The sequence below is a fragment of the Mesoplodon mirus genome (assembly GCF_964341445.2).
Source record: "Mesoplodon mirus genome assembly, chromosome: 8".
Taxonomy (NCBI): Eukaryota; Metazoa; Chordata; class Mammalia; order Artiodactyla; family Ziphiidae; genus Mesoplodon; species Mesoplodon mirus.
Window position 1 is genome coordinate 95,825,003 of NC_138984.1, and position 24,401 is coordinate 95,849,403.

At 35.9% G+C, this 24,401-nt stretch overlaps 1 protein-coding gene across 5 annotated transcripts in view; it reads left to right on the forward strand.

Annotated features, from left to right (window-relative positions):
* Positions 1-13,408, forward strand: part of ITPRID2 (ITPR interacting domain containing 2) — a 39,269-nt gene extending 25,861 nt beyond the window's left edge. The window contains exons 14-18 of one of the 5 annotated variants that reach the window (XM_082631177.1): positions 223-373; positions 1,439-1,504; positions 2,190-2,651; positions 11,557-11,674; positions 12,259-13,408. In XM_082631177.1, the coding sequence (XP_082487303.1) occupies positions 223-373; positions 1,439-1,504; positions 2,190-2,651; positions 11,557-11,661 (784 nt within the window). In that variant the 3' untranslated portion in view covers positions 11,662-11,674; positions 12,259-13,408. The remainder of the gene's footprint in view (positions 1-222; positions 374-1,438; positions 1,505-2,189; positions 2,652-11,556; positions 11,675-12,258) is intronic. The other 4 variants (XM_082631174.1, XM_082631178.1, XM_082631175.1 and 1 more) reach the window with 4 other exon arrangements.
* Positions 13,409-24,401: the final 10,993 nt, after the last annotated feature.

The window sequence follows — 24,401 nt, forward strand, 5'->3', positions numbered from 1 at the left end:
TACTGTTGTGTACGCTTTATGTAGTCTGTGAACCAGTATAAATAAAATTGGGCATAGTGTTCTGCTAGGTAAACTTCTCTGCCTTTGGTGGATTGAGGAAGATAGTGGTTGCAATCTATTTTTATTGTTTGGGATATTTGTAATCGAGGAGAGAGGAAGAAAAACCAGTTCCGAACACTGAATCTCCAAACTGCTTTTTTCAAACTTTGTGCCTACTGATAGATATGAAGTTGATCAGCTCCAGAGCTTGAGAAATTCAGTCCGAATGGAACTTCAGGACCTGGAGATGCAGCTGGAGGAGCGTCTGCTGGGGCTGGAGGAGCAGCTTCACGCTGTGAGTGTGCCTTCGCCCTTCCGCTCCTCAGCACTCATGGTATGCTACCTTGGGTTGTGCATAGGTTTTTCACTCAGGACTTGTTTATAATGTTCCACACAATTTAGGACAGATGCCTCAATTTAAAAACACTTATCTTAATGGCATTAGAGACATGCAGAGTTTTTAAGGAGCCTTTCCCACAAATCAGTGGAATGTGCAAGTTGTAATTATTTTCTTGAATGTTTAGTATATTTAGAAATACATTGAAAAATCATAATTCTTAATAATAGAAAATAAGGAGCAATACAAAAGTTTAGGGATTTTAAAGGGAAAATGATAGTGGGTTAACATATGACTGATTTAGATGTTAATCATTGCATGTAACTGTGAAGAACACAGATATATGCAATATATATATTTCACTTAGACTTCTTTTCCCCCTTCCTTGCCTTTGAAAAAAAAAACTGTCTCCTTTAAACGTCCCCTTTATTTTGGATTCTTTTCCATTCCTTATGTTTTTTATGGAATCAAATGATATCTTTGTAAAAGCAGAAAAACACGTATTCAAGAGAATAGAAGGAAACACTGTTTCTCTTTATTTTGTACCACTGTTCTTACTCCTAAGGTTCCTTTCCATGCAATTTGAACTCCAACAGTTGTATTCTTATTTTTGCCAAAATCTTTCAGTTGTAGAATATACTGTTTTGAAATGTTGAAATACTGAATTTTCTCTTTGTTAATTGAACATACCTGATTTTGTTAAAAATAAATGCATGAATACACACACATATATATGCACACATATGGAGTAGAATAAGAATGTGTGTATACGCATATATATGTATAGCACAGACTAAGAATATCCTGTATTGTGAATGAATATCTTTTTCCATAAAAGGTTTTGATCCATTATTCTGAGAAATGTGTGTTGGTGAGAGCAGAGAATCAGAACATCTTCTATGCAAACTTCAGTCACAGTAACACATCTTATAGGATCCGGTGACAGTTTAGGCTGACCTTTGTGACATAAGGGACTGCTTCAGAGCAATAATTAGTTCATTATAAAACACTTGCAATTTGAAAAAATACACACACACACATATATTGTTCTTACTTTTTCAGGGAATGTGTGGCAGTAGAAGCGCTGATAACTTGTCATGCCCTTCTCCATTGAATGTAATGGAACCAGTAAGCCTCTTTCCTTTTAAATCACTGGGGAAGGGAATGATATTATATTTCATAAACACACAGTTTTCCTAATGTAGATGAAATTTTTTTAAAATACAGAATTTGGTAAGTTAGTTAAATTGATTAGAAGTGACTCAGGCACTTCTGAAAGTCCACTGCCATCTTTGGCCACTAAAGAGCCAGGTAATTGCAAAAGTGATTTATCTTTGTGGTCTAAAGGAAATAATGCATCATAAAAAGTAATTCATACTCCAGGAAATGTGCTTTCACAGTCTGATTCCAGGTCCTTTTGGTAATTGGATCTGTAAGATGACTACTTTTTGAACAAAAGTATGATTTTTATTATTTTTTAAGCAAATCAGTTCATTTGGGGGGCATTATGAGTAGCTATTTTATTTTTTACAAGTTACTCCTCTTGATAAGTAATTTGGACCCCTGTGTGAGACCAAGTAAAATTTCATCCAGCTATAGTTTAGTTACACATTTCATGGCTTGATCTCTGTGAATTTAAACTTTCCTTGCTATTTTTGCAAATGAAATTGAGTAGTAACTAAATGAATGCATTAGAATCATGTCTTTACAAGTTAAGTGATTTGGGGCAGTAGTTACACCTAGGATTTTAATCTTCTTTTAACTACCAATCTTAATTTCAAGAGAGAAGAATTACAGTTTTTCTCATCTCCAGGTCACTGAACTGATGCGGGAACAGTCATATCTGAAGTCTGAATTGGGCCTGGGCCTTGGAGAAATGGGATTTGAAGTTCCTCCTGGAGAAAGCTTAGAATCTGTTTTCTCCCAAGCAACGTCAGAGTCATCTTCTGTATGTTCTGGTCCCTCTCATGCCAATAGAACTGGAGTACCTTCTAGTGACTCAGTGGGCAGACCCAAAACCCATCTGGTACCAAGCAAGAAAGTATTCCGAGCGTCGGTGGCCTTAACACCAACTGCTCCTTCTAGAACAGGCTCTGTGCAGACACCTCCAGATATGGAAAGTTCCGAGGAAGTTGTTGCAGCTGAAGAAGCCTCAGAGGCTGTAGGACCTAAATCTGAGGTGGAGAAAGAGCATGGAAGAACCTCATTATTGCCAGCTGCTGAAGAAATGCATAAAAATGTGGAGCAAGATGAGTTACAGCAAGTCATAAGGGAGGTGAGTAAAATCTACGCTTAGTTTATTTGGAGTAGGTTTTGTTTGAACATTAATTATTTATAAGCTATTCCTTTGATTCACTGTATTCAGTAATTTTCCCATTGATCCAACTCGTGTCTATTAAGATATGTTTATAATGCCGTTTCTGCATATTTCATACTCCAGTGTGAAATAATTGCGATTCTCTATATTCACTCTGGTGAAGAAGGCATATGTAGGGTTCAAATAAGTGAACACGTGACAAACTCTCTAGACCTCTGTTTCCACCTTTGTAAAATTAGGGATTAAAAGCTGTCATTTAATAATGTCAATTGACATAAAAAAATGGTGTTGAGATTTTAAGAAGTAAAAAAATTTTGGCTTAGTGGGTGGAGAAATGTGGAAATTATATAAGTTGTTCAAAGATAGAAATACAAAATGAAAAGAAGGTTTACCCTGTGTGATTAGCAGTATGCAGACCTGAAATATTTAACCATAGTTGTAGGTTACCAAAAAGACTGCAGAAACTTAGGAAGATTAGTAATCAAGGGCAAAAATTAATTGAGAAAATTAGTAAAATAGTTGCTTTTGGCACTAGGATCAGGTGGTAAGGAATAGTATGTATATCATTTAAAAAGGGAGACTGCTTTTAGATACATGTTTATGATGACTTTTTTTCCCTTTTCTTCTCAAATCACATTGTGTCTTTGGGTGCAAAATCCAATAGAGTGCATGGAATAAAAATTACACATGTTGAATTTATTTTTTTCATTCTGTTCCCTGTATTAAGGTAACTCTAAGGAAGAACCATAATTACTCATAATTCTTTCCAAATGAGATACTAAAATCCATGATAAAAAAGGATCATTCATTCTTTCCAATAGTTAAAAAGAAGAATATCCTATAAGTTAAAAAAAAAAAAAAAGGTTTATAAGTGTCTTAATGAGTACCTGCTCTGTAAGGGTAAAAGAAAAATAGATATGAGACATGAATACTTAAGATTAAAGTCTAGTAGGAAGGTAAATAAGACTAACTAAAGAAACAATGGAAAAATCATACAGAAATCATTTGGTATAATGTATTGAGAACTAAGAATTTAGAACTGGAAAAAATCAAAATGAGCCAGAGAAATTAGTGTCAGTGACTCCCTCTTTTTAATCTGTGTATTTCCAGTAAATTCAGTAATGTGAACTTAACATTTTTAGAATTAACTCATGAGTAGCATAAAACAAATTTTTAGTGGTTATAGGTCAATAATGGTGGCAACAGACCAAAATGTTCCTTCAAATGGGCCACTGATCCTCTGGGTCCAAAGATTAGTTCATGTGTATTAGGTGCCACCATTTATAGCTGCATGATAGTAGCTTGAGAAGTATACTGAAACTAGTCAGTTTTGTTATATAGTATGATATATGCATTCCTAAAAATCGTCTTGCTATGCAAATTTGTATAATAAAAACACAGAATTTATGGGGAAAATAGTATTAGAAGCATAACACTCAAAACTTAGTAACATGTTTTTAAAAAGGTAAAAACCTAATAAAACCAGTAACATTATTTTATAAATGTTAAATGGTTAAGAAATACATAAATACTGCAATAATGTGACACTTTACCTTGAAAAAGACCTGAAATTTGCTTGCGGAATTGGACTTTGGAAGGGTTGCAGCTTGTGAGTTATTGTGAAGTGGTGGAGGAGGGTGACATGAAATCCAGCAGAAAGTTTTAATGCCAGATGCAGATAGGTGTGCTTTGTAACACAGTGAACTGACATAGCTGGTAGGTGTTTATAATGTTTGTACAGTTTGGGTACTGTGTTCCCTGGTTCAGCTGACATTCAGACAAATTCACATTTACAAAACAAGCATTCTAGCCGATGAGACTGCATGTATGTAATTTCTTTTCATGACATGAATTACCAACTTAAAGTTTAAAAGGTCTTAATTCTATATATTTGTCCTACAAATGTAATTACTTTTGTAGGCTGATTGTGGCTGGCAGATATTTAGCAGGGTCTGTACATCTACCTTGCTCAGTTAGTTAGGTGTGACTGATTATAATTCATTCTTATTTATGTGTTTCACATCAAAGATCAATTTGTGAGTAGAATTGAGTTTTACTCAAAAAATTATTTTTCTCCACAATATATATGTTAACTGAGGAAATAAGTTTTAAGGTACTCTCCCCACACCCAGAAATGTGATATTTTTGTTCCCTTTAGCTTGTTTTGGTTTGAAAATTTTCCTTGGAAACTGGACTTTATGTACTCATTTAGCACAAATACTCCCTTAATGCACACTTCAGTCCTCATTTTTAAAGTTGTTAATGGATGGCCTGATATGTGCTGTAAGTAATTTCCTGGGGGTAAAGCATCCCTAAGCCAGAACATTGATTTTTTGGCTGATAGAACATAGCGAACATGTAGAAAAGTTGGTTGTTTCCATCATAATGTGGTGGTGCTAGAGAATTAATCGTTTATAAGGACCTCCCATCAAATATGGAAGGTTTTATAATTTGAAGACTGATATGCAAGGCAAATGTTTGAAGAATTTTTCAGAATTTGTTATTAAACCTGTTAATTAAAAACTCCCTAATTCAGAATTTGGCATAGTTTGGACAAACTTTGGCTTAGCATTGACCCTTTTAACTGTCTACAAAGAAGGACTTAGCAAGCAAAATATGTAGTAGATCAAACAAGGCATAAGAAGGAATACTAAAAAAAAAAAGAAAAAAAGAAAACTACAGACCAATATCACTGATGAACAGAGATGCAAAAATCCTCAACAAAATACTAGCAAACAGAATCCAACAGCACATCAAAAGGATCATACACCATGATCAAGTGGGGTTTATCCCAGGAATGCAAGGATTCTCCAATATACGCAAATCAATCATCAATGTGATACACCATATTAACGAATTGAAGGAGAAAAACCATATGATCATCTCAATAGATGCAGAAAAAGCTTTTGACAAAATTCAACACCGATTTATGATAAAAACTCTCCAGAAAGTGGGCATAGAGGGAAACTACCTCAACATAATAAAGGCCATATATGACAAACCCACAGCAAACATCATTCTCAGTGGATAAAAACTGAAAGCATTTCCTCTAAGATCAGGAACAAGACAAGGATGTCCACTCTCACTACTATTATTCAACATAATTTTGGAAGTTTTAGCCACAGCAAGCAGAGAAGAAAAAGAAATAAAAGGAATCCAAATTGGAAAAAAAGTAAAGCTGTCACTTTTTGCAGATGACATGATACTAAACAGAGAGAATCCTAAAGATGCTACCAGAACACTACTAGAGCTAATCCATGAATTTGGTAAAGTAGCAGGATACAAAATTAACGCCCAGAAATCTCTTGCATTCCTATACGCTACTGATGCAAAATCTGAAAGTGAAATTAAGAAAACACTCCCATTTACCATTGCAACAAAAAGAATAAACTACCAAGGAATAAACCTACCTAAGGAGACAAAAGACCTGTATGCAGAAAACTATAAGAGACTAATGAAAGTAATTAAAGATGATACAAATGGAGAGATATACCATGTTCTTGGATTGGAAGAATCAACATTGTGAAAATGACTCTACTACCCAAAGCAATCTACAGATTCAGTGCAATCCCTATCAAACTACCACTGGCATTTTTCACAGAACTAGAACAAAAAATTTCACAATCTGTATGGAAACACAAAAGATCCCAAATAGCCAAAGCAATCTTTTGAAAGAAAAACGGAGCTGGAGGAATCAGGCTCCCTGACTTCAGACTATACTACAAAGCTACAGTAATCAAGACAATATGGTACTGGCACAAAAACAGAAGTACAGATCAATGGAACAGGATAGAAAGCCCAGAGATAAACCCATGCACATACAGTCACCTTATCTTTGATAAAGGAGGCAAGAATATACAATGGAGAATAAACAGCCTCTTCAATAAGTGGTGCTGGAAAAACTGGACAGCTACATGTAAAAGAATGAAATTAGAACACTCCCTAACACCATACACAAAAATAAACTCAAAATGACTTAAAGACCTAAATGTAAGGCCAGACACTATAAACGCTTAGAGGAAAACATAGGAAGAACACTCTGACATAAATCACAGCAAGATCCTTTTGGACCCAGCTCCTAGAGAAATGGAAATAAAAACAAAAATAAACAAATGGGACCTAATGAAACCTCAAAGCTTTTGCACAGCAAAGGAAACCATACACAAGATGAAAAGACAACCCTCAGAATGGGAGAAAATATTTACAAATGAAGCAACTGACAAGGATTAATCTCCAAAATTTACAAGCAGCTGATGCAGCTCAATATCAGGAAAACAAACAACCCAATCCAAAAATGGTCAGAAGACCTAAATAGACATTTCTCCAGAGAAGATATACAGACTACCAACAAACACATGAAAGAATGCTCAACATCATTAATCATTAGAGAAATGCAAATCAAAACTACAATGCGATATCATCTCACACCAGTCAGAATGGCCATCATCAAAATATCTACAAACAATAAATGCTGGAGAGGGTGTGGAGCAAAGGGAACCCTCATACACTGTTGGTGGGAATGTAAATTGATACAGCCACTATGGAGAACAGTATGGAGGTTCCTTAAAAAACTAAAAATAGAACTACCATACGACCCAGCAACCCCACTACTGGGCATATACCCTGAGAAAACCATAATTCAAAACAAGTTGTGTACCACAATGTTCACTGCAGCTGTATTTAGCCAGGACATGGACCCAACCTAAGTGTCCATCGACAGATGAATGGATAAAGAAGATATGACACATATCTACAATGGAATATTACTCAGCCATAAAAAGAAATGAAATTGTGGGCTTCCCTGGGGGCGCAGTGGTTGAGAGTCTGCCTGCCAGTGCAGGGGACACGGGTTCGTGCCCTGGTCCGGGAAGATCCCACATGCTGCGGAGCGGCTGGGCCCATGAGCCATGGCCGCTGGGCCTGCGCGTCTGGAGCCTGTGCTCTGCAATGGGAGAGGCCACAACAGTGAGAGGCCCGCATACCGCAAAAAAAAAAAAAAAGAAAAGAAATGAAATTGAGTTATTTGTAGTGAGGTGGATGGACCTGGAGTCTGTCATACAGAGTGAAGTAAGTCAGAAAGAGAAAAACAAATACTGTATGCTAACACGTATATATGGAATCTAAAAAAAAAAAAAAAAAAGGTCATGAAGAACCTAGGGGCAAGACAGGAATGAAGACACAGACCTACTAGAGAATGGACTTGAGGACACGGGGAGGGGGATGGGTAAACTGGGACAAAGTGAGAGTGGTAGTGTCTATATGGACATATATACACTACCAAATGTAAAATAGATAGCTAGTGGGAAGCAGTCGCATAGCACAGGGAGATCAGCTCAGTGCTATGTGACCAGCTAGAAGGGTGGGATAGGGAGGGTGGGAGGGAGGGAGACGCAAGAGGGAAGAGATATGGGGATATATGTATATGTATAACTGATTCATTTTGTTATAAAGCAGAAACTAACACACCATTGTAAAGCAATTATACTCCAATAAAAATGTTTAAAAAAATAAAGCATCAGAGAACCAGGTTAAAAAAAAAAAAGGAATACTGATGTCCTTAAGAAAGTAAACTCTTCTGAAGCAGTTTAAAAGCATGTGTTAATAGATAAGTTAGTCTAATGCCATTTACAATTTAAACAAATAATTTGGGTTATCATCTTAGCTCAATTACAATGGTGTTCTGTTAAACTTTATTTACAAAATATTTAAAATTCAGATTAGTCTTGATTCTGTTCATTTAAAATTGGTAATCTTTTTACTTAAATATACATGGTACTGAATTCCAATTTTTTTAAGCTTATTGTATCAGCTACCAAGAAAATTAGATTGTCTTCCCAGTAAATTATGGGTCTCTAACTCCATTAACAAAGCCACTATTCATGAAGGCAAGATTTAAGCTTGGGTTGAACAGTTTTGTAGGTGAGGATTAAACATGTTTGGCAGACACTTTCAGGGAAGTTTTCTTACTGCAGTCATGGGTGCGTGAAACAATGATATCTATCAGGCCTTTGTTTCCATTATTTCACCATATGTGAACTTTTTAAAAGAATGCTTTCATTATTTATAATGTGTTAATGCAGTAGTTTAATGCATTAGAATTCTTTTGAAGGAAAACACTGGAAGTTCTTGCAAATATTCAGTACACTCACTTAATAACTAAGCTTTTGTCAGATGAAAGATACCCCATTCCTGTGCAGATTGCATATGTTGTAGTGGGGACATGTACACACTCTTGGAATTTGCTCAGGTGGTCTGTGATGTATGTAATCAGTGGCCTGAAACTGTTCATAGTTACTTTAAAAAAAAAAGTAAGAAGATTACTTAATAAATGAGCATCTGCCCACAGAAGCAAATGGAACAGAATTACATATCAAAGCATAAATATAGATTGCTCTGTGTAGAGAGTACTTTGTTTATTGAAGTTCCCAGTCTTGGTTCATGCCTTTTTGTATCTATTACATTTCATCTAGCAAGCTTTAACATGTATTTGGGTAAATACACAGCTTGCATGTGTTCTTATTACAGTTCTATTAGTGATCCCTTGATATAATGGCTGCCACACAGGAAGCACTCAGTAACTCAGTAGATGCGTAGTAAATGGACGTGTTGCCCCAAACTTCAGGCTTGCTGTCAGCCTGTTTATTTGCCAATGTGCATTCCTTCCTTAATCTCAAGTAGTCTGTCTTCAGCCTGTCTTACTTTTTGAAAGTTATAAAGGTGACGTCACCATCCATCCCACTGATTTTCTCACTACTAATCCTTCCCACCTCTCTGTAGCGTGGGAGACTTTGGAACTAATTTATTTGTTCATACATTTATTACTTCAATAAATTATCAAAGGCATTTTGTCATTTTCAGTGCTAGTCTGTAGTCCTTTGTTTTTCTACTTTCTGTTCCTTTTTGTGTCTGATACTGTCTCTCTCAGGCATGTGCTGTCTCACTCTCTCACTGATGCATTTATTCAAACATTCACTGAGCACTTACTGTGTGCCAGGATACATTGATTAATTTCCATTTGAGCTCCCCGTTTCTATTCTAATTCCCCTGTACTCTTTACCTAGTAGGGACTGTCTTGTTGGCTAGGCTTCTTTTTGCTGTGTCTCCAAGGTACTCTTGCTACAGTTTTCATCCTCACTATTGTCTGAAATTTTCCTCACTTTTTCATTACTATGTTAAAGACTGCTATTTTCTGAGAATTTATTTTTTTCCTCTTCTAGCCCATAGTAGTCTCTCATTTTTTAAAATTTGTTCTTATGTCATTAATGAATTAATAAATAATTTTCTCCTTTCAATATTTCATGAAACAATATTCATTTTGTGCCCATCTAGATTATAACATCCTTGGTAGAGACTCTTTTATGCTTTACTCCAGTAATATCTGTACCCCACACCCCCCCAAACGTTGGCACACATTTTGGTTTGTAGAGAATACTTTCTAGCTAGTTTGTTTTTGAATGATGAAGTACGATGAGATGTGCATTGGACAACAGGACTGAAAGACTGCTACTCACTGTCTTTTGTAAATATAGACTTACAGAGGATCTGATTCAGCACACTGCATTTGCACTTGTATACTGTGGCAAAGAGATTCTGGTTTTCATAATATTTGTATCCAATACATATTTGTTTAAAAAATGAATCTGAAGTACTATGAACTTAAGAAACTTTTGATGTTTTGTTGTTTATAGCTTAGAAATATTGGTAGAAGGTAAGATGCAAAGCTTCTACTTATTTAACTATGTTTCATTACAGATGGCTGATAGCTAAGGAGCATTTGTTTCCCTGAATACTTACGTATAAATATGTATTGTGTACCAATTTTGCATGACATTAATACAGAGCCATTTTTGGAAAGACTTCAATTGAGATGTGTTCAGGATGTACTTAGGAACATTTAAGGGAACAGATCAGGCTGACAGGAAACTGGAAATGTAGAATTTTTAAAAGCTGGTTGAGAATGTCTCAAGTGCTAATTTGGGAAGGCATTATCAGCTTATTTCAGGAAATACACATTTAAAGCCTTCACAAAGGGCTATTCGGAGGTGATGCTATATCGTTAGAGAGAAAAAGGCGTAGATAGCATGTGTAGTGTTTGGACATCTGGAGAAGAAAATCTTGATGGAATTGTCATTGCCCCTAGGTCTGTTTGCCTTTTCCAACAATAAAATGACATAATCCTTGTCCGAAGCAAAATTTTCAGACAGGTGACAAATGTACCATACAACTAAATAAAAATTTATTTCTTTAGTTTATGGTTGATTAGAGGATTTGTTTTCATGTTTTAAACTAAATTGTACTAAATGATCATTTCTTTTTTTCACTTAAAATGCACGTTAGGTTAGAATAATATGTAACTTCTTTAGATACTTTGCTTTCAGTTAGTATAAACAGGCAATACACCTGTATATTATTTTGCCACTAATAGGTTTTCTTAACAATGAGAATACTTGAGTATCCTGCTGGTTACCAAACAAAGATAGACATTAACAAAAAACATAAAAGTGAACCTAACATTTAATCAGTTCTTTCAGGTTATTTTGTGTCATGGGGCAAATTATCTAATGAAGTTTTTAAATCTAATGTTTGTTAATGTTCTCAACTTGAGAATTGTGATATTTTATAATGGAGCTATCTGAGTTGTGCTAGACAAGACCTCAGAATGTGATCTGAGTTTGAGGATAGATGGATGTGATTCCCTACTTGCTCTCTGTATTTCATGAAGGGTTTACATGAAGGTTGTAGTTTTCTCTATAGTTTAGCTGACTGCAGGAATTAAATGCTATTTATTTATTTTTCTGAAAATAGAATAAAATGGATTATAGTCATATTGTTAAATTCTTATTTTCCTCTTCTTCCATTCTAGATTAAAGAGTCTATTGTTGGGGAAATCAGACGGGAAATTGTAAGTGGACTTCTGGCAGCAGTATCTTCAAGTAAAGCATCTAATTCTAAGCAAGATAGTCATTAAATGGAATTTATAGGTAAATTTTTCTGAATTTTTTTGTTTAGCTAAATGTAAATTAGTATTTAGTTTTTAATACTTTTTTTTTTTAGTATACAGGTCTGTTTCTCTAGCTAAATTTTGATTTATAGCAAGTATGTAATATGTTATCCTGCAGTGTGAAAACCTCTTACAACCTCATTTGAAGTGTAAGCAAGTCAAATCTCATAATCTCAAACCTCCAAGGGATTGATATTTTGTCATTTTATTGAAATTTCATTATAGTAAATAAATTCTGGAATTGGGGAAATTGGGACCTTCAAACCTGAGTATTATTTTGATAGCACTGGTTTTAATGTTATTTCAAATGTACAATTTATGGATCAAGATTTCAAGCCTTAATCATAAATTTTTAGTATCTTTGTCTTTTAAAGAAACATATCCCATAGGTCCCATATCTAATCATGTCATAATTTATAAAGGAGGATCATATATATATATACATACATATACATATATATGTGTATATATATTTTTTTAACAGAATATTCTCATCCTCCCTTTTAAAGACCTTTCAGTAGTAACTGAAAAATGTGTAATGTTCACTTCTCTTTCTTTTTTAAGATTGGCATGGGTCCTATTAGCTGTGTGATATTGGAGTTATCAATGATATACACTGGTGGAGGTGTCATTTGTGCTTCAGAAGATACTTGCTGCTGAGCTGGGCTACTGTATACAGTGTACAATGTTTATTTCTTCTGTGCATATCTTTTTAAAAAACATAGAAACTTAGGCACTTTGCTGACTTTATTTCTTTTCTAAACTATTAAAACTGTAGCCATTTGAAAAGCCTAATATTTATTTGTATGTCAATATTTTCCAATTGATTCCCTAGGAAGAATTAATTTTAAAACTTGAAAACTTCCAGACTTAACCAACTTATAAATAACATATTTCTTCAGACTAGCTTCTTAAAACACTGACCTCTATGAGGTATTTACTGTGCAATAACTGATTCATTTTTTGAGAGCTTGAAACAACCAATGATTTTTCCCTCCACTGCTGTTAATTAGTGTCACTTCCAAGAAGAAAAATTGTTCTCTTGTAAAAATTGCTCTTAATTCTTGAGGAGGTTACTAATAGCAGTAGGATAGAATTTATTACCTAAAACTACTTAATGTTCTTACACTGTAAAGCATTGTTACTTTACCCAAGACAATTGCAATTTTATTATAGCTTATGTAGTTTTTTTTTTTTTTTTTGGAAACATGCCTTAGGTTAAACACTATGTACTTATTGCGTTTTCCAGACTTCTTTATTATAAGGAGATGTTTCTTCTTCTAGACTAAATAGTGGAGTATTGCCAAAATAATGGGGCCTGTGACTTGAATGGATAGAAATGAATAAGCTGGTTTTGTTTTTTCAAAATGGAAGTAATTTAGATTTGTTTTTCTCATAATAGATGGTTTAATTCATTTTTAACCAGTGAGAACTGTTTGTTTTATGGGAAAAAAAAGGAAGGTAGTTTCCTATTTGGTTTCATATATGTTAAATAAATGTGTAAAGTAACAACCAAATGTTATTAGAATTATTCTTTAGCATTTATAATTTTCAACTCCTATCATATTTCTTTGTGTGAAATTTTAATCAAAAGTGGTTGAGATGTTAACAGTATACTTTGAAAGAATATCTAAAAGGTTTTTAAATGTTTGAATTATCACACAAAGGCTGATTTCTAAAAAAAAAAAATTAATAAAGTATTTATTTTGCCTAACATGTTTTTAGTGATTTCTTTTCTTGAACCACAACATGAAGAATTTGGATAAGATTTGATGAGTAACAAATAAGGTCCAAAATAATTGAAGCATATAACCTAATAGGCTAAAATTCTCTTTTCCTCAAGAGGCCTCTATGATGCTTTCAAAAATGGTTAAGACTAGACCACCCTGGAGAAAGAGTGCACACTGATGCCTGTTGGTCTCATCCAGTTCTGTGGTCCTAATGATTACCATCTGAGGCAAAATAAGACTTTTCTTTAAAATGCACTGTTAAACTACAAAGAACAGACATTAAAATATTACCTTAGTCTTTGGCCAAATTATTCAGCAATTTGATGACTTGATTCTCATAATTGCAATGATACGTATAAGCCAAACACCCAACGTTAATAGTTATACAGATATCAATGATTTTTAACTAATCAGCTTTGTAGCCACTTATAGTTCATTTCTGACAATACAAGATACCCAGAATTTGGCAATCAAAATGAGAGGTAATACAACTGGAATAACAGCCTGAGTCAATGGGCAAATCCCTTACACAGTTTATAAGTCAAATAAAATGAACTTCATCTCCTCTTTCCATTCTAAATCTTTGTGTACTTGAACATTTGAAAGCTACTATATTGACACCACCATGCTAGCTGCTGAAATGAATGAGAGAGGGTCTAGATGGAAGGACAGGACATTTTTTTTTCTTAATGGGTAAGTTTAAAGTATCAAATGAAAAATGTGAAGATCATAAAAAGAATCTGCAAAAGTGTAGCCTGGGGTGGTTGGAGAAGTAAGTCTTCACCAAGAAGATTCAGTTTGAGTAAAGTCTTGAAGAATGGGAAGTGGAAAGGATAGGGTTTAAGTTATCAAGAATATTAGCAAAGGTTATACATTGAGTTTGAATTACTATATGATTGGCGAAGGCATGTTTTTAAGAGCCCAAGCTGTGTACAGCTTGTACCTGTTGTGCTAACAGCCTGAATGAAGAAGGCACAGAAGGAAAATGAAACTTGAAATGGTGATATGGAAGTTGGGAGCCACTGTGAATGATGTACCATTGACAAAAATGGGCAGTTTCTCAGACTTGAAGTAAGTACTGTTCCTCTAAGAACATTAAGTTGAATTTCTGTAACATTTAAAATAATTGTCTTACACCAATTAAGACAATAATAAATTGTCTTACACCAATTAAGACAATTAAGCTCAGCTGGATGTCTCACCTCTTTTTTTTTTTTTAAAGACATTATTTTTAGAGCAGTTTTAGGTTTACAACATTCAACTTGTTGTAGAGGAAAATAAGAATGCAGTAAAGTGCATGTAAAATAATGTAAAAAAAAGTATGTTTCAGGGATTCCTGAAGAGATGGTGTACTGCCCATTCTCCTGACCTGTCCAAATGGGAGTGTAGTGCTAGTTGGGAGAACACAGCAGAACTGAAGCACAGTTTCTTGTTTTTGTTTTTTTACCCTTTCCTGGAAAGGAAGAATTGATAGCACTTAGGAAGTCAGAAGACAAAACATTCTATCTTATAATTAAATTAAGGATCTAAGTTGTAGTAGGTTATGTATGGCTGTTAGAATCATTTATGAATATTGAAAGTATTTAGTTAACACTCTAGCTGCATTCTAAATGTACAAAGTTAAGATGTCTTACCTAATTAATAGCTCTCTCCTATACAGTTTTTTATTTCCATTTATTATTGTAAGGTGAGGCCCTTCACCTTTTTTTGTTCTCATTTTCACAACTGATGCTCTGTTTCTCCTAATGAATAAGTAACAGCTTGTGTACAGAATGTTGGTGTGCCCAGCAACAAATCAGAAATGTACTCAAAGAAACATGTCAAACAAATGCCAGGGGCCATTTCCTCCAGTAGGATATCCCAATGGAGGCTAAATCTTTTGTGTACAATGATTAACTAGTTTACGTGTTCACTCTGTTCACTCAAAAGGTTGCTGGATACCCACACTTTTTAAGGTTCTGAGTTTGGGAAAATGGAAGTATAAAGAATGAGTTAAGAGCTTGTTTTAAGGAAAGTTAATAAAGTACATTGTTTAGACCTTTGAAAGAATCAATACATTTAGGAATTACATTGTAGTCTCTTTTTGTCCATTTAAAAAAAAATCTAATGTGTTCTTTAATGGATAGAAAAGCATATTAAATGTAGGTAACATGAAGTTGGAATGAATAGGAAAGCAATTTGAAGAGCAGACTTCAGAATGACTTAGAAGTGGAACTGAGAAAAGAATGTTGCTTTATTTTAGAAATAAAAATATTTGAAGTGATGACAAAATATCTTAAATAAACTGATTAACCTCTAGGCTTAGGAGAAAAAAATTGAAGGAAACTTGAGAAGTTACCTTATATATACTACTTAAGAGGAGATCACACAACTATAGATAAAACATGCATTTTGTAAATATTTTTATGTTCTTGTGGTTTTATAGAACCTACATTCTATACTTTTGATGCCCCTATTGATTTAGATTTACAAAAATGTCCCTTGAATCAGCCTTGATGTCATAAATACACTTTTATGGAATTAATAAAAGTAGTATTGAATGACAAGTGTACTCAATTTGAACATTCAAATGATATGCAACAATATTTTAAAACAGAGATTCATGTTTTATACTAAATTATTTTTGGTTCTTGATTCTAATGTGCATAAATCTCTTAATTTTCCTAAGAGAGCAACTTGGCAGTGTAACACACTTTACAAAATATACTTCTTTATAATTTTATGCCTTTAAAAATATTGGGACTTTCCTGGTGGTGCAGTGGTTAAGAATCCACCTGCCAGTGCAGGGGACACGGGTTCAATCCCTGGTCCAAGAAGATCCCACATGCCACGGAGCAACTAAGCCCATGTGCCACAACTACTGAGCCTGTGCTCTAGAGCCCACAAGACACAACTACTGAGCCCACGTCACAACTACTGAAGCCTGCACGCCTAGATCTCGTGCTCCACAACAAGAGAAGCCACCGCAATGAGAAGCCTGCGCACCGCAACAAAGAGTAGCCCCCACTTGCCGCAACTAGAGAAAGCCTGCGCCCAGCAACAAGACCCAACGCAGCCAAAAATAAATAAATAAATTTATTAAAAATATTATTAAATGTCATATGTTTGGCTTCGTGAAATATAGAAATGTAAATGCTACTTTTCATAAATACATGCACATTTTAATAGAATACCTATTTTTTCAGTATAATTATGCTTATAGCTAGTAATAGTAGTGTTTTCGTTAAATAAAAGTGGTTAGGTATCACTCTATTTCTACAGGTACTTTCTCAGAAAGCAACGTACTAGATCACTAGAAAGGGTAACAAAATATTTAAAGTAAGAGGGCTAGTATATACGAGATTCATGCAGTCGTTGACTTGACAGGGTTGTACATGTTTCTAGTGGTTAAGGCTCAAGCTGGGTTCAGATGTCTCCTATGTAGAACTGGGATGGTAATAACAGTACCTCTTTCATAGAGTTGTTAGTATGAATATAAATGCACTTGGCACAGCTCAATAAGATTTGTGGTGGTGGTGGTGGTAATGATGATGGGTAGAAACAGGGTAACATGTAGATGAGGTATGGCAAATTAGGCATTATGTGGAAGAGAGAACCTGAACTTCTAGATCCAGGTCTGAATCATTTATCTTCATTGTGGTCTTTCAAGCAATAGAACTAGGGACTGGCAAAGGACCCTGACTCTCCTGTTACGTGAAAGGTGGACATTACTGAGTTTCAATTTTCAACAAAGAAATTTTGTTCTTTAGAACAAAAAAATTTTCTAATGGAATACCACTTAGAGTAATGCTTCTCAAACTTTAATATGCATAGAAATCAAATCACCTGAGATTTTGTGGAAATGAAGATTCTGATTGAGTAGGCCTGGGTCCTACTTTCTGGGGTCCAAATTTCTGCATTTCTAGAAGCACTCAGGTGAAGTTGATGCTTCTAGTCCATGAACTGTACTTTTAGTAGCAAGGATTTAGATTAGTAGGTCTTACTACCTGTCTGCCAGTTACTTCAAAGGGAGAAATTTGGTAAGCAGGAAAAGGAATTTTTATCTCCAAGGAGATGTAATCTTAGAGGTCCCCTTCAGGAAACTTTTCATTACAGCCCGAAGTTAAAAATTAAGAACAAATGTATACAAAAACCAGAGAAAGATACAACCAAAAAGGAAAATTACAGGCCAGTATCTTTGATGAATATAGATGCAGAAATTCTCAACAAAATATTAGCAAACCAAATCCAACAACACAAAAAAGATCATACACCATAACCAAGTTGGATTCATCCCAGGATCAAAAGGATGGTTCAACATACACAAATTAATGTGATGCACCACATCAACAAAAGAAAAGACAACCACCACATGATCATCTCAATAGATAAGAAAAGGCATTTGATAAAGTTCAATATCCATTCATGATAACTTACCAAAGTGGGTATAGAGGGAACATATCTCAACATAATAAAAACTATTTATGACAAACACACAGCCAATATAATTCTCAACGGTGAAAAGCTAAAAGCCTTCCTGCTAAAATCTGGAACACGACAAGGCTGCCCACTCTCACCACTTCTATTCAGCATAGTATTGGAAGTCCTAGCCATAGCAATCAGGCAAGAAAAAGAAAATATACCCAAATTGGAAGGGAAGAGGTAAAATTGTCATTATCGGGCTTCCCCGGTGGCGCAGTGGTTGAGAATCTGCCTGCTAATGCAGGGGATGTGGGTTCGAGCCCTGGTCTGGGAGGATCCCACATGCCGCGGAGCAACTAGGCCTGTGAGCCACAACTACTGAGCCTGCACATCTGGAGCCTGTGCTCCGCAACAAGAGAGGCCGCGACAGTGAGAGGCCCGTGCACCGCGATGAAGAGTGGCCCCAGCTCGCCGCAACTAGAGAAAGCCCTCGCACAGGAACGAAGACCCAACACAGCAAAAATAAATAAATTAATAAACTCCTACCCCCAACATCTTCTTAAAAAAATTGTCATTATATGCAGAAGACATGATACTCTATATAGAAAAGACTCCACACACAAACTACTAGAACTGATAAATGGATTCAGCAAAGTAGCAGGATACAAGATTAACATACAGAAATCTGTTGCATTTCTTTTTTTTTTTTTAAATTGGGTGCTGTCTCAATTATCCTTTATTTGTAGTTTACCTTGAATTACTCTGGTAACCTATTGAGGTTTTTTTTTTCTCCAATTCACGCTGTCTCGGCGCACGTACGTGTCACCGGCTCTTTTTTTTAAATTTTATTTATTTATTTATGGCTGTGTTGGGTCTTCGTTTCTGTGCGAGGGCTTTCTCTAGTTGTGGCAAGTGGGGGCCACTCCTCATCGCGGTGTGTGGGCCTCTCACTATCGCGGCCTCTCTTGTTGCAGAGCACAGGCTCCAGATGCGCAGGCTCAGTAATTGTGGCTCACGGGGCCAGCTGCTCCGTGGCATGTGGGATCTTCCCAGACCAGGGCTTGAACCCATGTGTCCTGCATTGGCAGGTGGACTCTCAACCACTGCGTCACCAGGGAAGCCCCTCTGTTGCATTTCTTTACACTAACAACAAAATATCATAAAGGGAATGAACAAAAATAATCCCTTTTTAGGTCACGTCCAAAAATATAAAATACTTAGGAATAAACCTGACCAAGGAGGTGAAAGACTTAATGCTGAGAACTATAAAACATTAAAAAGGAAACTGAAGATGATTCAAAGAAATGGAAAGATATCCCATGTTCTTGGATTGGAAGAATTAATGTTGTTAAAATGGCCATACTACCCAAAGCAATCTACAGATTTCAGGCAATCCCAAATTACCCATGACATTTTTCACAGAAGTAGAACAAATAATCCTAAAATTCATATGGAACCATAAAAGACCCAGAATTGCCAAAGCAATCCTGAGGAAAAAGAACAAATCAGGAGGCATAACCCTCCCAGACTCTAGACAATACCACAAAGCTACAGTAATCACATCAGCATGGTACTGGCACAAAAACGGACATATGGATCAATGGAACAGAACAGAGAGCCCAGAAATAAACCCACACACCTACGGTCAATTAACCTTTGACAAAGGAGGCAAGGATATACAATGGGAAAAAGACAGTCTCTTCAGCAAGTGGTGTTGGGAAAGTTGGACAGCCACATGTAAATCAGTGAAGTTAGAACACTCTCGTACCATACACAGAAATAAACTCAAAATGGCTTAAAGACTTAAATATAAGACATGACATCATAAAACTCCTAGAAGAGATCATAGGCAAAACATTCTCTGACATAAATCACACAAATGTTTTCGTATGTCAGTCTCCCAAAGCAATAGAAATAAAAACAAAAATAAACAAATGGGGCCTAATCAAAAGCTTTTGTACAGCAAAGGAAACCATAAACAAAAAGACAACTTACAGAATGGGAGAAAAAATTTGCAAATGATGAGACTGACAAGGGCTTAATTTCCAAAATACAAAAACATCTCATACAACTCAACCCCCCAAAATAAACAATTCAATTGAAAAATGGGCAGGGGCTTCCCTGGTAGCACAGTGGTTAAGAATCCATCTGCCAATGCAGGGGACACGGGTTTGAGCCCTGGTTTGGGAAGATCCCACATGCCATGGAGCAACTAAGCATGCGCACCACAACTACTGAAGCCTGCGCACCTAGAGCCCGTGCTCTGCAACGAGAGAAGCCACTACAATGAGAAGCCTGCACACCATGACAAAGAGTAGCCCCCGCTCACTGCAACTAGAGAAAGCCTGCGTGCAGCAAGAAAGACCCAATGCAGCCAAAAATAAAATAAATTTAAAAAAAAAAGAAAAGAAAAATGGGCAGAAGACCTAAATAGACATTTCTCCAAAGAAGACATACAGATGGCCAACAGGCACAAGAAAAGATGCTCAACATCGCTAATTACTACAGAAATGAAAATCAAAATTACAATGAGGTACCACCTCACAGCAGTCAGAATGGCCATCATTAAAAAAATCTACAAATAACAAATGCTAGAGAGGGTGTGCAGAAGAGGGAACCCTCCTACACTGTTGATGGGAATGCAAATTTGTACAGCCACTAAGGAACACAGTATGGAGGTTCCTCAGAAAACTAAAACTAGAATTACCATATGATCCAGCAATACCACTTCTGGGCATATATCCAGACAAAACTATAATTCAAAAAGATGCATGCACCCCTATGTTCGTAGCAGCACTATTCACAATAACCAAGACATGGAAACAACCTAAATGTCCATCGACAGATGAATGGATAAAGATGATGTGGTGCATCTATACAATGTAATACTACTCAACCATAAAAAGAATGAAATAATGTCACTTGCAGAAACATGGATGCAACTAGAGATTATCATACTGAGTGAAGTAAGTCAGAAAGAGATAGACAAATACCACATGATATCACTTATATGTGGAATCTAAAATATGACACAAATGAACCTATCTATGAAACAGAGACAGAATCACAGACATAGAGAACAGACTGGTGGTTGCCAAGGGTTGAGGAAGGAAGGGATGGAGTGGGAGGTTGGGGTTAGCAGATGTAAGCGTTTATATATAAAACAGATAAACAACAAGGTCCTACTCTATAGCACAGGGAAGTATATTCAATATCCTATGATAAACCATAACGGAAAAGAATATAAAAAAGAATATATATATATGAAACTGAATCACTTTGCTGTACAGAAGTAATTAACACAACATTGTAAGTCAACTATACTTCAATACATTTTTTTAAATTGAGAACAAATGTAAGCAGAGCACATAGGAAGGAAACCATGAGGGAACCCACCCAAGGACTCACAGAAATGTACAATGTTCAAGAGAGTCTTATGTGGCAGCAATCACAGCATGAGCTAGGAGCTATTTTACTGTTAATGATAGCAGCTAATAAGTCTATATACTGTGTTGACTGTACAATGAGAAAATGCAAAGATAGTCTGAGTCCTTCTAGAGTCAACCAGTCAAGAAACAGAATGAGACTCAAAAAGGAAAGAACTAGCTCTGGAGATGCTTCAGAAAGAGGAGATGAGCTCTAGTGTGGAGTCTGTTCCAGTAATTGGTGTTTGGAGGAGTTTACCATCGCTTTTGGGAAGGGATTAGTGATTTAAAACAATTACACCTGTGTTGAACACATTGTAATATGTTGTGTTCTTGAATAAATTTGTTTAGTAAACCCATCCACAGATGATGCATGGTTTTATTTTGGTATATGTCATATAACTCCTTTTATTATTTTTCCAGTCCCAAAGTTAAAAACCCCTGAGGTCTTGCAAAGTAGGTATTATGTGATGAGTTGATTCTGAAATATCTATCACACTCCTGTGCCTGGGCAGAGGTTGCTCTTGATTGAATCACAGGCTCATCAGATAAATCTCAGCTGTGAATGTTCTGTGTTTGGTTAGAAAGTATTCATACCATTTTTAACCTATTGAGATAGGTAAAATAAACTTATTCATATAAGCATTTGAAGAAAAAATGTAATGTGCTTACCCGGGCCTCATCAGACTGTGAGGAAAAATAGGATTGCATTAAGGGTGATAGACATTTTAAAAAGTCTTTTTTCCATCACCTGCTGAGGCATATCCTCTTCCAAATCTCGTTCATTTATACTGAGAGTCTGAAAAGTTATTCATATATCTTCACAATAGTCCTTATCAATCAATTCCAGCTGATTTCCTCTTCTCTTGCTTCCCTGCTCTTCCACTGGGGTCCTCAATAGGCCAAAGTTGTGATGGTATTATGCTGTTTGAAAGTGGAGAGAGAGCTTCTCGTGCCGTTATTACCATTTACTAAATTGGCAGAAAAGCAGCACTTCTTAAAATCCAGCCTTCTCCCCCTTGTGAACACAACTTTCTTCCTTTATGCTTTTACTACCATCTCCTTGGGGCTTGGCCACGGGTGAAAAGCACTTGAGATAAACACTTTGCTGTCCTTCCCATCCCCTGTTCTCCAGTGGTGGCAAGAGCTCTTGCTCTCTGCCAAAACACCGTCCTGCAAATCAACTAATTCAAATCAACAGTGGCTGAATATTTAGCAGGAGCACAGTGTAGGTACAAATTCGTTCCCTCTTACTCTTAGGAACAGACAAGCATTTTAATGACAAATGTTAAGCGTTCATATTTTTATTATTTTTTCACTCTGAAATATCATCACAATTAGATTCATCTAATACACAGCTAATGAACAACTGTTGAGTACAAAGCACTAATTACAAAGTTAATTTTTTGTGCTCTTATTTTACTATTGGCTAAAATGTTAATTTTGCTGGCATTTGGATCAAGTTTCTCAAGATTCACAAAAGAGAATTTTTATTTTGGTACAATTTATTATTGTTGTTGTTATCTTTCAACTGCAGTACAAGAAGCCAAAAGCAGAATACAAATAACATCACCAATTCTGTCAGGTATAATCCTAAACCATTTTTTAGAGAAGATATTAATTTCCTAGAAGAGTCTTTGCTTGGTCCATTCTGCCTGTAATGCCCATGATGGAAAGGGAAGTGAGGGAAACAGCCCAACTCTTGTGAGATGTTCTACTTCTTTAGACTCCAGATACACATTTGACAGAACTTATTTGTAAAAAGGCACAGTAGCAGTGAAGGAAACTTCATCCATGATCGGAAATTATGTGAGTATAGAACACAGCTGTACTTATCACTCCTGATTTTGGGGACAGTTTCCCAAAAACAGGCTTACCTTCCAAAGATTTTGGATTGTGTCTATTCTAGATAAGTTATCATTTTTTAGAAAACCAAGTGACAGAATGCTTGGCTTTATAAGTAATACCTGGAACTCAGCATGGACCATCAGTGAAACTGATAACTCTTCATTTACAACATGTCTTGGTTTATGGATTAGCTGAATTATAGCAAAGTTGGCAGCAAACCAAATTCTTCAAAGTATTCTATACTTTCCAATTAATAACAAGAATAAAGGAAGCACAGGAGGCAGTTGGGGCAATCAGTAATAGCCTGAACTTAAATTGTTTGGTGAGGAGATACTTCTATGACTGAAAAACCCTAACCACAGGTACCGTAGAGTAATATGTATTTCTTTTATAGTGTGTTCTCAACTTCAGCATTTCCTTTCTGCTCTTTTCTTTTCTTACCTCTTGCCCTTCAAGACCTAGAAATTACTTCCTCACCGAGGGATTTCTTTTTTTTTTCTTTTTTTAAATTTATTTATTTATTTATTTTTTGCTGCCTTGGGTCTTAGTTGCAGCACGTGGGATCTTCGTTGAGCCATGTGGGATCTTTTGTTGCAGCGCGCAGGCTTCTCTCTAGTTGTGTCATGTGGGTTTTCTCTCTCTAGTTGTGGTGCGCAGGCTCCAGGGCATGTGGGCTCTGTAGTTTGTGGCATGCAGGCTCTAGCTGAGGTGCGCAAGCTCAGAAGTTGTGGCACACGGGCTTAGTTGCCCCGCGGCATGTGGGATCTTAGTTCCCCAACCATGGATCGAACCCGCGTCTCCTGCATTGTAAGGTGGATTCTTTACCGCTGGACCACCAGGGAAGTCCCACCGAGGGATTTCTTGAACCTCACTTTTCTGCTCTGAGAACATAGTTTTCTTTTTCAAATCTGTGTATTAGCATATCTGGTTATGGATTTAAATATCACAACTGGATTAAAATATAACATTTCGTCAACAAATGTTCCTTTCAATGTCATTGTAGCCTGAACACTGAGTTTGAGACTTCAAGTTATGTAAAACAAATCAGTTCTTCATGTGATCTGGCGTACGTGTTTGAGTCTGTACTGAGTTTGCTAAAAAATATCTATGTTCACTTTTCTTTTTACAAGAAAATATTGTTGAAAATATATATATAACAGAAGGGAGTAGATGAATGTAAGCATTAAGAGGCCCAATCTAGAGGCAGATAGACCTCGGTTCCAGGCTTAGCTCTGGCACTTTCTTACTCAATCTCCTGGAAATAACAATAGCCCCTTCCTCTTTGGTTTACTGGGAGAGATTA